Source organism: Mixophyes fleayi, chromosome 1, assembly GCF_038048845.1.
Source record: "Mixophyes fleayi isolate aMixFle1 chromosome 1, aMixFle1.hap1, whole genome shotgun sequence".
NCBI lineage: Eukaryota > Metazoa > Chordata > Amphibia > Anura > Limnodynastidae > Mixophyes > Mixophyes fleayi.
The window spans coordinates 206,664,570-206,678,826 of NC_134402.1; the positions used below are offsets into that span (position 1 = coordinate 206,664,570).

Sequence of the window (14,257 nt, forward strand, 5' to 3'; positions counted from 1 at the left end):
GTAATGCTAGTAATAGGTTTGGTGCTAAGTGTACCTTTATTTTTACAGCATATACACTGGTTACAACAAAAAAAAGCCTGGTGCGTTCCACCATCGGAGTGTACAGTTGTGTTGGAACCTACAGTTTACTTCCACACTTTATTGGCTCATTTTTAGGGACAGCGTTAGGGTAAGTCTTCCTCTGCCCTAGTGTCTTTTTATTTTCTATGCCTGAAGCCTCCCTTCACCCATTCTATAAAGAGCTATAAACATTTTTTTACACATACATTTATATATGATCTTATATGGTTTTTTGCGCTCCCTCCCTTGTTTGTCTACTATTTCTAAGGAAGCAGCATTGTATCTTACAACCCTAAAAAGCGCTCACTATGTATCTGTATCATGTTTTCTTATTAGTTACTTTTATAATCTTCACTGGAATTATTATTATGGGCTGTGATAATATGTGTGGGGCATTTCCTTTGCTTAAAATACAAAAAATTCCATTTATAGTAGTTTGGTAAATTGCTGTGATACAATTTATAATATGTGGATTTAAGTGAACTCCTAATTCTTCAAGGAAAATAAAAAATAGTTCTGTTGAATACTACTGTACCTGTTGTAATGACTCAATTGATGAAGAGCCTCTGTCTCACTTTCCTGCAACAGAAAGATGCATTAAGCTTAAAACCTGTATTTTCATTCATATTTGTGTATTCTTTTGCCCATATGATCAGTGTGTACCTTTTACAACACACAAATGGAGAATTCTAGCATTTGAAAATGTTTGGGAAACAATTATGAATGCATACTGATACCTATGATGACATTATAACAAAATGAATGTACCAGCTTTGCAGCTTGAAACTGGACAATTAAATCACACTTCAACCCATTTAGTATGACTGAAATTAAGTTGTGATTTTCAACGAGTGTGTGTATAGAGGTCTATAGAAGTAACACTGGAAAGAAATGCAACTACATACATGAAGATGCTGTTTTTTGGAGGTGTTCAGTAAGATCAGACTGTGTAGGGTGAATCCACAGGGGCCCAAAAGCAAGGTCAAGGAACCAGAACAGAGGCATTTTGTCACCATCAGTCACTGTGTGACATGTAAACAGGGATGTTAAACTATGGTTTTAGCAATGTTTCCTAGGATTTAGGCAATTTATTTAATATATATATATAACAATAGATTCATAAGAAATTTAGCAAAGAACTAAAGCCCACTGGTTAAATACGCCAATTGGTTAATTACGCAAATTTTCTTAAGCAGCCATAAGCATACTTGCCAACATTTGTTTTCGGGCTTCCGGGAGATGCCGGGTGGGACGTGGTTGTGCAGGGGGGCGGGGCGCCAAAATCGCATCATCGGGGCCAAATTTACCCGGATTTTGCCGATCAGGGAGATTGCCACACTCTCCTGGGAGTCAGGGAGACTCTCGCGTAATGCGTGAGTCTCCTGGACATTCTGGGAGAGTTGGCAAGTATGGCCATAAGTGTGCACTAACAAATGTCACACGTCTATAGTCTTCTACAAAGGAGCTTTGGTTACTCATTCTTCCTGGATTGCACTAAGGTAATAAGTCTGTGGATGTTCTGTGTGATTATTAGTAGTCCAGACTACTGTACACCAGCACACACACTGTATTTGCTATATAGTTGTTGTGACAGGATGGACCGCCTATGCCACCCTGTCTGTTGTTGCTGGGAACTGGCTGGGCTTACTTTGCCACCGTTCCATTTCGTTATCCAAAAAGCGCACTCTTGCCGCAGTAGGAGGGGCTTACAAAGGCTGCCACCACTGGACTCCTTACCGGCATCCAGTACCGGGTTTCTTCTGGGTCACTGACACTGCTAGCGTGTCTCGTTGCTGGTGTACCCGAACTGGTACTCCTGACCTCTTACTATGGATCAGGGATGCTGTGGATGGATCCCCCCTGGCCTATCACACTAACCAGGGCTGCAGGTAGCAGGCAGGCGATGGTACTGGAAGCGCTTGGGTCCAAACGGCAGACACAGCCGGAGAACGGATTAGATTTTAGGGTCTAATCTGTAGATCACAGGAAACAGCAATATTGAAGATGTTTTCAAGCAGTTCTTTGAAGCAAGATTGTTTATTTGCTCACACATACTGGTGGAAGGTACCAGCGTGATCAGGTCAGATGACAATTCAGAAGAACACTTATATGCTCACAGAGCACATCTTCTATACAGTTCAGAAATAGTCTATTTTTAGAAACAGGATGTACTCTATTAACACAGAAACAGAAATTTACATGCATTTCAAGGCTAACAAAATTTACACTTCGCTATGAAATTCTTAAAAACCTTGCTGTGATTTCCTGCATCTTTGAGATGCAGGAAATGTGGCAGCACGTTTTAAATTAAACCTTTCTGTCTCCAAGTTAAACCTCACACATCAAAAGATGTAATTAACACATGGCCTTTCATCAGACCGTTTGGAATTCATATTCACACAGAACAACAAAAGTACTTACCACAAGCCAGTATCCCAAATCACAATAAACCAAAGGCTTGGTAAACACAGGCTCATTGTGTCAGACAGGCGCGGGCTGGGAGAGGCGTGGCCGGGGGGCACACAGGCGGCCGCATCACATGAAAAGGAATGCGGCCGCGTCATTGATGACGCGGCCGCATCCCCTGTCATGTGATGCGGCCGCCTGTGCGCTGACGCGACCGCATCTGATGTCATCAGATGCAGTTGCGGTGGAAAGTATTGTATTTTGCATCCGGGGGGGCGGCCGGCCAGCCTACCCCCCAGCCCTAATAGGAACCCTGCCCAGCCCACCCCTGGTGTCAGATATATGCATCGGAAATAGGCATTTCCTATAGTAAGGTGAGAACAGGAAAAAACAGTTTTTAGCCTGGTCTCAGAAATAAAGATTTCCTATCGCAGAATACATACAATACAAGAAAATAAGTTTAAATAACAATTACATAAATAAGTGCCCTGCACCATTTGCTTTAAATACATTTTAACCAAAGGTTATTTAACAGTGATCCAGTCACAGTTGTGTAAACAGTACTCTAGCATTACCTGCTTGATATATTTTTTCCATTACAACCTTTCATTAAGTCAAAATGGTGCTTTTTGTAGACATGAGAAAAACACATTAACTTATGTATTGACTAGCCCACACTGGCAATTCAGATAATAATTAAACATCTGAAACTTTATTATTATTTATCAAATTGTAAGATTGATTTAATCATACCTTTTGAGGATGATATGAGGGATGCGGAGGATAAACATTTACCCTTTTGGCCATACCAGATTTTTGCTTGGGTGAGGAGGAGTGTGAATGTGCATACCTCACATTGCTAAGTACATTGTACAATAAAATGTAATTTTTGTATTTATGTTAAATCTTTTCCTCTGAATCCAACAGGAGGGGCACTGAAATTGAAGCTCCTCCCCTTCTATAATCCATTAGACAAGTACCCTCATTACTTTAAGACACAAAGAAAAACTATATCGCACCAGGGTGATCCTATTCTTTCTGGAAAATAGAGCAAATGTGTTTATATACTTTTTATCATAAAGTCATCAACCCAGAAATGGTGCACCCATAAAAGTTACTGAATATTCGAACTAACAGAGAACAAGCCTATGCAGGTTCCTCCACATATTTTTAGTGGGTCTTTTAAACACACAGGTGACTCTCTCCACTGAGTCACCTTCAGACACGCCACACTCCATTGGGCTGGCAGGGGTGAAAACAGTCTCTAGTGGCTCACCTTCACCAGTAAAGCAAGTTAGTCGGGCCCCAGGAGTAGGGGCCCAAATCTGGGGTGCTGGGGCTGTGGGACAGTCCATCCTTAAATGATCGATTTTCTCGCAGCTGTACCACTTTCTCTCCAGCCTGGGCTCCGGTGGTCTCTAATAACTCCCAGGGACAGGACGGGGCGGTGGCTGGCAAATGGTACCCGAAGGGTTAGGTACTTGCTTTTGGGGGTGAGTAGAAGAGGGGTGTCACCCTGATTGTACAGTCCTTTGGGGTTGGCTGTTAACCTGGCGCTTCTGCCAGTGTGGCCTCACTGCCACATATTGATCTGCTAGCTGTGTGGCTGTTTCCAGGGTGCCTGGCTTCCGGTCCAGCACCCATTCTTTCACCTCCGGTGCGCACAGTCGGTGAAACTGCTCTTGGCACATCAAGTCTATTACCTCATCCACTGTCTGGGCACCTGCCCCGCGCACCCACTTTCTGGCAAACTCCCGCAGCAGGATGGCAAACTCCTCATGAGTGGCGTGGAAGTCCTTTGTAAAGTTCCGGAACTTTAAATGATAGGTCTCTGGGGTAATAGTGTACCGTTTAAGGAGTGCCCTTTTCACTACATCATAGTCCGCACAGTCCTCTGTGGGCACCCTACGGTATGCCTCCACTGCACATCCTTGCAGTGTGGGCACCAGATGCTTAACCCATTCCTCTCTGGGTACAGCGTGTAGCCTGCAGGTCCTTTCAAATACCTGCATGTGCTCAACAATATTCCCAACACAGTCCTCAAATTTAGGGCAAGGTAAAGATAACAGTCCTGATCCTCTAGGGGACGCCTCCCCCCTGGGCTGTAAGGCTAGTGCCCTTCCCTCTTGGCGCCATGCCTCGATGACCTGTGCCCGCACAGCTGCATATGCGTTGTCCCCTAAGGCCGCCAGCTGGATCTTTAGCCCGGCAGCCCTGCGCTCATCATAGTATAGAGGGGCTGGTTGTACGGGTGACGTTTGCTGGGTAGAGGTCTCTGCAGGCTGTTGATCAGGAATTTCTGCTGTCAGTACGTCTGGAGTACCATGCTGTCGGAGTGATTCCCTCAGCGCCTCTCACCTCCGCCCTGTTTGGCGAATGGCTGATGTCAATGCCCTTGGCACTGCACAAAGTCTCAAGATCCGCCGTGGAGACGTTGGTGTAATCAGACATCCTGTGCGTTCTCCTGGCTGCAGTTATTCGTCTCCTGAATAACTCGGCTCTCCTGACTGGTTCACGAAAAGCCGCCTGCGGTTATCCCACCATTTGCCACCAGAAATCTGTGACAGGATGGACCGCCTATGCCACCCTGTCTGTTGTTGCTGGGAACCGGCTGGGCTTACTTTGCCACCATTACCTTTCGGTATCCAAAAAGCACCCTCTTGCCGCAGTAGGAGGGTTTTACAAAGGCTACCACCACTGGATTCCTTACCGGCATTCAGTACCGGGTTTCTTCTGGGACGCTGCTAGCGTGTCTCATTGCTGGTGTACCCGGACTGGTACTTCTGACCTCTTACTATGGATCAGGGATGCCTTGATGGATCCCCCCTGGCCTATCACACTAACCAGGGCTGCAGGTAGCAGGCGATGGTACTGGAAGCGCTTGGGTCCAAACGGCAGACACAGCCGGAGAACGGATTAGATTTTAGGGTCTAATCTGTAGATCACAGGAAACAGCAATATTGAAGATGTTTTCAAGCAGTTCTTTGAAGCAAGATGGTTTATTTGCTCACACACACTGGTGGAAGGTACCAGCGTGATCAGGTCAGATGACAATTCAGAAGAACACTTATATGCTCACAGAGCACATCTTTTATACAGTTCAGAAATAGTCTATTTTTAGAAACAGGATATACTCTATTCACACAGAAAATTACATGCATTTCAAGGCCAACAAAATTTATACTTAGCTATGAAATTCTTAAAAACCTTGCTGTGATTTCCTGCATCTTTGAGATGCAGAAAATGTGGCAGCACGTTTTAAATTAAACCTTCCTGTCTCCAAGTTAAACCTTACACATCAAAAGATGCAATTAACACGTGGCCTTTCATCAGACCGTTTAGAATTCATATTCACACAGAACAACAAAAGGACTCACCACAAGCCAGTATCCCAAATCACAATAAACCAAAGGCTTGGTAAACACAGGCTCATTGTGTCAGATATATGCATCAGAAATAGGCATTTCCTATAGTAAGGTGAGAACAGGAAAAAACAGTTTTTAGCCTGGTCTCAGAAATAAAGATTTCCTATCTCAGAATACATACAATACAAGAAAATAAGTTTAAATAACAATTACATAAATAAGTGCCCTGCGCCATTTGCTTTAAATACATTTTAACCAAAGGTTATTTAACAGTGATCCAGTCACAATTGTGTAAACAGTACTCTAGCATTACCTGCTTGATATATTTTTTCCATTACAACCTTTCATTAAGTCAAAATGGTGCTTTTTGTAGACATGAGAAAAACACATTAACTTATGTATTGACTAGCCCACACTGGCAATTCAGATGATAATTAAACATCTGAAACTTTATTATTATTTATCAAATTGTAAGATTGATTTAATCATACCTTTTGAGGATGATATGAGGGATGCGGAGGATAAACATTTACCCTTTTGGCCATACCAGATTTTTGCTTGGGTGAGGAGGAGTGTGAATGTGCATACCTCACATTGCTAAGTACATTGTACATTGTACAATAAAATGTAATTTTTGTATTTATGTTAAATCTTTTCCTCTGAATCCAACAGGAGGGGCACTGAAATTGAAGCTCCTCCCCTTCTATAATCCATTAGACAAGTACCCTCATTACTTTAAGACACAAAGAAAAACTATATCGCACCAGGGTGATCCTATTCTTTCTGGAAAATAGAGCAAATGTGTTTATATACTTTTTATCATAAAGTCATCAACCCAGAAATGGTGCACCCATAAAAGTTACTGAATATTCGAACTAACAGAGAACAAGCCTGTATTGATGGGGCACTCAAAGGATAAGGAAAAAATATAAAACTTATCTAAATTTTATTGATATACATTAGAAAATATTAGTATCATATAGTATAATGATGTTTAGAGTAGTGAAATATTAAAACGTGTAAATTGAATGAGTAACCAGAAATGGTATGCACTGTTAAAACCAGCAGAAAAACTGCCAGAACGTGCCGTCCCTCTAGTATATTCCAATATATTTATCGTTGTGGGTATTTACACTACTGAAAGTAATTGGTATATCCTACATTCATTGTGTAATGCGAGGGTTAATACCCTCAGTTAGCAAAGGAAGATCAGTAGTATAAATTATCAATAATAATTGGTGCAGTTGGGGAGAGAAAATGTAAATATAGATGGTATTGAAAATGTGGCTGGAAAAAACGGGCTCTATTTATAATACATGTTGATAGTTTAGCGGGACTGTATGATATGTAGGGGCATACAAAGGCTGCCACCACTGGACTCCTATACCGGCATCCAGAACCGGGTTTCTTCTGGGTTGTTGACGCTGCTAGCGTACCTCGTTGCTGGTGTACCTGGGCTGATACCCCTGACCTCTCACTATTGATCAGGGTTGCTGTGGATGGATCCCCCCTGGCCTATCACACTGACCAGAGTTGCAGGGGATGGGGCAGAGTGGTGGTACTAGAAAAGCTTTGGTCCAAACCTCAGACAGCCGGAGAATGGATTAGTTTTAGGGTCTAATCTGCAGGTCACAGGAAAATAGCAATATTGAAGATGTTTCCAAGCAGGTCTTTGAAGCAAGATGTTTATTTGCTCACAATGGTTAGTGGTACCAGTGATCAGGTCAATTGTTGATATCAGAAGAACACCTTACATGCTCACAGAGCTCATCTTTTATACAGTTCAGACAAGGCTATTTTTAGTATCAGGATATACTCTATTTACACAAACATGGAATTACATGCATTGCAAAGCTAACAAAATTTGTGCTCATCTATGAAATTCACTCTGGACAAAGGCCACACAGTAACGACCCCCCCCCTGCTGGGCCTTTGGCCAGGGCAGGCATGACACTTCATCACAAAACTTCGTTAGCACTTCCTGCTATCAGACTCCTTTGTACATATGCCTAATTGGAGGTTTCCACTAGCAACCTTACAAATCATAAACAATGACACTTCCATACTAAATACATCCCAATACACACAAAACCTCCATTCACAAAGGCCTATTGTATCAGATATATGCATCAGAAATAAGGCATATCCTTTATTAAGGTGAAAACAGGAAAAAACAGTTTCTACCCTGGTCTCAGAAATAACGATTTCCTATCTCAGAATATATACAATATTAAAAATAAGTGCATTGGCAATTTATATAAATCAGCGCCCTGCGCTATTTCCCTTAAATAAATTCATACCAGAAGTTATTTATCAGTGATCCAGTCACACCAACGAAAACCAAAATCCTTATAAGGATAATCATAAACAAACATAGATCGAAAAGGGAAGGTGTGACAGGATGGACTGCCTATGCCACCCTATCTGTTGTTGCAGTGAACCAGCTAGGCTTACTCTGCCACCGTTCCCTTTCGATATCCCAAATTTACCCTCTATCAGCAGTAGGAGGTGCTTACAAATGTTGCCACCACAGGACTAGTTACCAGCATCCAGTACTGGGTTTCCTCTGGGTAACTGATGCAGCGAGTGTACCCCGTTACTGGTGTACCTGGGCTGGTACTCCTGACCTCTTCCTATGGATCAGGGTTGTTGTGGATGGATCACCCCTGGCTTATCACACTGGCCAGAGTTGCTGGGTTGCGAGTGGTGGTAGTCGATGCTGGGTCCAAACCTCAGAAACAGCTGGGAACGGATTAGATTTTAGGTCTAATCTGTAGGTCACAGGAATTGAGAAGTTTTCAAGCAGGTCTTTGGAAGCAAGTGATGTTTATTTGCTCACACTTTTTGAAGGTACCGGGGAGCAGGTCCGATGGAACAAGAAGAACAGTTTTCAATACAAGACAGTGCTTTTTATACAGATTTGAACAAAGCCTCACATGGTAAGCTAGCCCCTGAGCTATTTTTAGAATCAGGATGCAATTTTTTTACCCAAACATGATTTACATGCAATGCAAAGCTAACAATATTTACATTTATCTGTGATATCCTAAAACTTGCTGTGATTTCCTGCATCTTGTTTTAGATTCAGGAAATCTAGTAGCAAGTCTAATTAAACCTTCTAGTGCCTTCAGGTGCTGGACCCTCACACATCAAAATGTCTAATTAACATGAGATTAACATGGGTCCTTTCTTCAGCCAGCTGCAGAATACACATTCCCAAAGAAAGTTACAAGAACCCAAACAAGTCATTTCTCTACTCCTAGCACAGCTTTTCAGTGGAAGCTCTATGCTGTGCTGCCCAAAATGCACCCACCTTTTAGTGGAATGTGTACTCGCATTTTCAGGGACTGCCCCAATGTAAACCAGGCAGATTACTGAGGTAATCCACCTAGCAATGATCTGCTTTGAGGCTTGCCAGAGTCTCTTTTGTACATTGTACAAGACAAAAACAAGTCATCCATCCTGCATAATTCCTTGGTCCTATCCACATAGGTTTTCACAGTGACCACATTCAGAAGAGAACCCATTTCCTCTGGAGACTTATCCAGGTCTACATGCCAGAATCACAAATTTCCTGACTCCAGAATCTAGATACCACATTGGGCTAAAAAGAAGGCTTAGGGGTATATTTACTAAACGGCGGGTTTGAAAAAGTGGAGGTTGTTGCCTATAGCAACCAATCAGGTTCTAGCTGTCACTTATTTAGTGCATTCTACAAAATGACAGCTAGAATCTGATTGGTTGCTATAGGCAACATCTCCACTTATTCAAACCCGCCATTTAGTAATTCAATAGTGTTTCCCTGGGCGCTTATGGGATTGAAACTAGACCATGAAGTATAAATTGAGCACATTTAATTGTAAAAGTGAGTTGCAACTCAAATGACAGTGATACAGTATTGTGTCAACATGACTCACAAAGTATTAACACAGCATACAAAATATCACAAAATGGTTAGGCTGAATGCTTGTATATTAAACAAAATAATGTCCAAATACAAAGTCCTGTGAGAACAGATTTCCCACTGCCAATCTTTGTATGGCTAAAAAATGTCAGTCCGTATACAATAGCTGGATGGTAATAAATTCCTTATTCAAGACCTGGGCAGTAGTGTCCATCGGATAGAGGCCAGAAATATAGGCTGGTAATCGGACTTACCCTTAAAGGTTTCAGGGCTACAGCTTTGCTGCAAAGGTTTCCGTGTACCTGATCCACTTCTGTGTATGCCTCTAACTGGTTACCGTGGGGACGCACAGGCGCCCTGCTGCCAGGCGGATGACTCGATGTTTCCGGGGTATGGTGCGCATGCGGCGACTCAATTCCGTTTGTGGAGCGGTGCTTGAAAGGGTCCACAATAGAAGTGGTGAAAGCCTTGGTAGATGCATTAAGTGTAGGGGTATACACCCAACGCGTTTCGCCCTGCTGGCTTCCTCAGGGATCGTATTTGAAGTGATAAGCAATGTTGGGACTTTAAATAAGCACCACTTCCGGAAGGCTGTTACTGGTAGGCTGTTCGTCCTCATCCTCCCATTGGTCGCTTTTTTGATGGACAGGTGTCCCGCCCTATGGGCGATCCCAAACTGGAAATTGTTTCCACAACATAGCAGCTGATAAAAGTCAGTGAAAGGACACTTTTTTCTGATGGGCAGTTATCCCGCCCTATGGGCGGTCCCAAATGGATATTATTTCCACAACATAGCAGCTGATAGAAGTCAGTGAATGGATGCTGTTTTGTGATGGACAGGTGTCCTGCCCTATGGGCGATCCCAAACTGGATAATGCTTCCACAAAGTGGTAGCTAATGAAAGTCAGTGAAGGGACGCTTTTTGTGTGATGGACAAGTATCCCGCCCTATGGGCGATCCCAAACTCGATATTGCTTCCACAACATAACAACTGATAAAAGTCAATGAATGGAGCGTTTAGGTATCACAAACTATTATTAAGCGTACGTAGTTGCTGAAAGGAAATCAGCTCCATATTCACCATAAAGTACATATGCAGGGGGTGTGTGATATCCCCTAACAATAATAGTTGGATGAGTCTGATAGATAAGTAAATATAATGGTTAATTTGTTTTGGTTGTAAATTCCCTCTAGGGGTAGTAAATCGCGGATATATGGGTTTCCCCATATAGGGCCAATAGATAGTGCATAAGCAGAGGGCTGACGTCCTTACAATGGGCTAGGTCACCATAATTGGTGGACTGTATTGTATAGATAATATCTTTACAGTAATTTTGCACAATCTATATGGAGTGATATCACATCCTATTTTACAGATACAGGGGGTGAGGACAAATTTCACATTGTATGGGCAAATCACCCTCAGAGGAACTGTCCTAGTTCAAAATCGATGTTAAGCCCTTCTGGCACCAGGGTTTTCATCATATAGATGTATTTTGATTCCTCTTTTGAAATACTCTTGATAAAGTCGCCCCCTCTCCAGGGTTTGTTAACTTTTTTAATGCCCATGAATTGTAGCAATGATGGGTCTTTTGAATGATGTTTAGTAAAATGGTCAGACACACTGTGTTTGTCAAAACCTTTTTTGACATTCCTCTGATGTTTAGATATCCTTATGTGCAATTTTCTGATGGTTCTACCAATATATTGGCGCCCACAGGGGCATTGTAGAAGATAAATGACCCCTGTGGAATCACATGTGATCTTATCCTCTATTGTAAAGGACTCCCCAGTGGTATGCGAGGTATATTGGGTAAAGGGTTTTGTGTTTCTTACCCCACTTTCTTTACATGCTGCACACCTGTTGCAGTGAAAGAAACCTTTCGTGTTTTCTTTAAGCCAAGTTTCTTGTATATTGGATTTGTTTGGTGGGATAGTGCTATGCACAAGTTTGGTTTTCAGACTATTTGCTTTCTTATCGATGAATTTTGGTTTGTTAGGAAGAATTTCCTTAAATTTTGCATCTCCTAGAAGGACTTTCCAATGTTTCTGGATGATATGCTCAACTCTTTTGGAGTCATGACTGTATGTATTGATGAAGGGGATGTTGAGGTCAGCCCCTTGTTCATTGTTCCTGCAGAGGGTGTTAGTTCTATCTGTTTCTCTAACATTAAGTAAGGCCTTTTCTACACATTCTCTGTTGTAGTACCCCTACACTTAATACATCTACCAAGGCTTTCACCACTTCTATTGTGGACCCTTTTGAGCACCGCTCCACAAACGGAATTGAGTCGCCGCATGCGCATGCGCACCATATCCCGGAAACATCGAGTCATCTGCCTGGCAGCAGGGCGCCTGTGCGTCCCGACGGTAACCAGCTAGAGGCATACACAGAAGTGGATCAGGTACACGGAAACCTTCGCAGCAAAGCTGTAGCCCTGAAACCTTCAAGGGTAAGTCCGATTACCAGCCTATATTTCTGGCCTCTATCCAATGGACACTACTGCCCAGGTCTTGAATAAGGAATTTATTACCATCCAGCTATTGTATACGGACTGACATTTTTTAGCCATACAAGGATTGGCATTGGGAAATCTGTTCTCACAGGACTTTGTATTTGGACATTATTTTGTTTAATATACAAGCATTCAGCCTAACCATTTTGTGATATTTTGTATGCTGTGTTAATACTTTGTGAGTCATGTTGACACGATACTGTATCACTGTCATTTGAGTTGCAACTCACTTTTACAATTAAATGTGCTCAATTTATACTTCATGGTTTAGTTTCAATCCCATAAGCGCCCAGGGAAACACTATTGAATTTGTATATCAGGGTTGAGCTACCCTTCTCCCGCCATTTTATCCCGTCCCCCTCCCCTATCTATCCACCCCATCCCTATTTCCCGAGTGGCTGCTTCATCACTACACAGGGAGCGCTGATCTAACCCCAACCTCCGCCGCCATTTAGTAAATCTAGCCCTCAGTCTTAAGCATTGCTCCATCCTTGTGGAAGATGAGGAACAGATATCTACAAGACAAAAGCTCCCAGCTCCAAATAAATTCTGACAGAAGAGATAGCTAAAAGGAAGTCTGTCCTCTAGGCAAGGAATTTCAGCTCCCTCCTTTTGAACCAAGGGATTTCAATGGTGCTGCAAGGCTATCAGCATCAGACTGAGATCCAACAAAGCCACTGGAGGGCTGTATGGAGGTTGTACATGCATCACTTCCTGGAAGATGGTTTGCACTTCAGGTAAAAGACAGTTTTCTCAGAAAGAAACCTGGTCCCGATAATACAGATATTTGTACGGACTGGCATCGCTTTATTTTAAACTGATGGCTAGTGTTCTCATCAATGTTGCCACGTCTTCTACCTTGACCAGGGCCGAACTGGCCATCTGGCACTTCTGGCAAATGCCAGAAGGGCCGATGGTCAGATGGGCCGGTCCACCAAGCAGCAGCACTCTGTGCGCTGCTTGGCGGATGGAGAGTCAGTGAAGTGCTGCCTATGGAAGTAATCACATGGGACGGCACCACGTGACAGGTGCCATCCCATGTGATTACTTGCATAGGCGGCACTTCACTGACTCTCCATTCGCTGACCAGCGCGCAGGAAGGAGGTGCTGCTGCTTGGATGTAACAAGGTAAGTGTCTGTGTGGCTATAGTGTGTCTGTGTGGCTCTAGTGTGCCTGTGAGGCTACAGTGTGGCTATAGTGTGCGTGTGTGGTCCCGTGTGGTTATATTGTGCGTTTAGCATTGCTCATATAGTGTGCGTGTGTGTGGGCGCACGCAGTATTTTAATATAATATGTGAGGGAAGGGAGGATCTTAATATAGTGTGGGAGGTAGGCTATTTAATGGTGGAGTGTAGGTGGGGGCTAATTATTTAAGTTGAGGTGAAGGAACCTTTAATTTAATGCTGGGGTGGTTTAGGGCTAATAATTGAATATGGGGCTGTCTTGGGGAGGAGGGCCATTTATTAAATGTGAATATGAATTATTTATTGCCGGGGATGGTTGTGGAAAATGGCTATATTTATTAAACTTTAATGCTATTTAATTTATTGCTGGGACTGTTTGTAGGGAGGGAAATATGTTTTGAGTAAATGGGTATACTGTTAATTTAATGTTGGGGCTGGTTGGTGGGAAATAGGTCTACTTATTAAATGTGAATATTATTATTGTGAGGACTGGAGGGAGGCCTAGTTATAAAATGTGAGTGCTATTGTTTTAACACCGGGGCTGGTTCGAGTTTTCTGACTTTCATTTACCCTTTTTTTTTCAAAATAGGGCATCCAATATTCCAGAATCAAGACAAGAAGGAACTGAGCTAAAGAAACCAGGGGCCACAAGTGGTGAAAGTGACCAAGACAGGTAGGAGAGAGCAGCACCTTCTGCCAACTGTCCTGAATCTGGTAGGGCAGTCCTGAATTTGGGTCACTGTCTCCCTTAGTCAGGATTTGGTCCGACTGCAAGGACAGTTGAGAGGTATGTCCCACTTCACAACGTACTGCTTGTGAAGG

At 42.9% G+C, this 14,257-nt stretch overlaps 1 protein-coding gene across 4 annotated transcripts in view; it reads right to left on the bottom strand.

Moving 5' to 3' along the window:
- Positions 1 to 534: 534 nt before the first annotated feature.
- The window catches only part of TJP3 (tight junction protein 3), a 195,587-nt gene continuing 181,864 nt past the window's right edge, over positions 535 to 14,257 (bottom strand). For 3 of the 4 annotated variants that reach the window (XM_075204819.1, XM_075204817.1, XM_075204820.1), the window contains one exon: positions 535 to 639. In XM_075204819.1, the coding sequence (XP_075060920.1) occupies positions 547 to 639 (93 nt within the window). In that variant the 3' untranslated portion in view covers positions 535 to 546. The remainder of the gene's footprint in view (positions 640 to 14,257) is intronic. The other variant, XM_075204821.1, reaches the window with a different exon arrangement.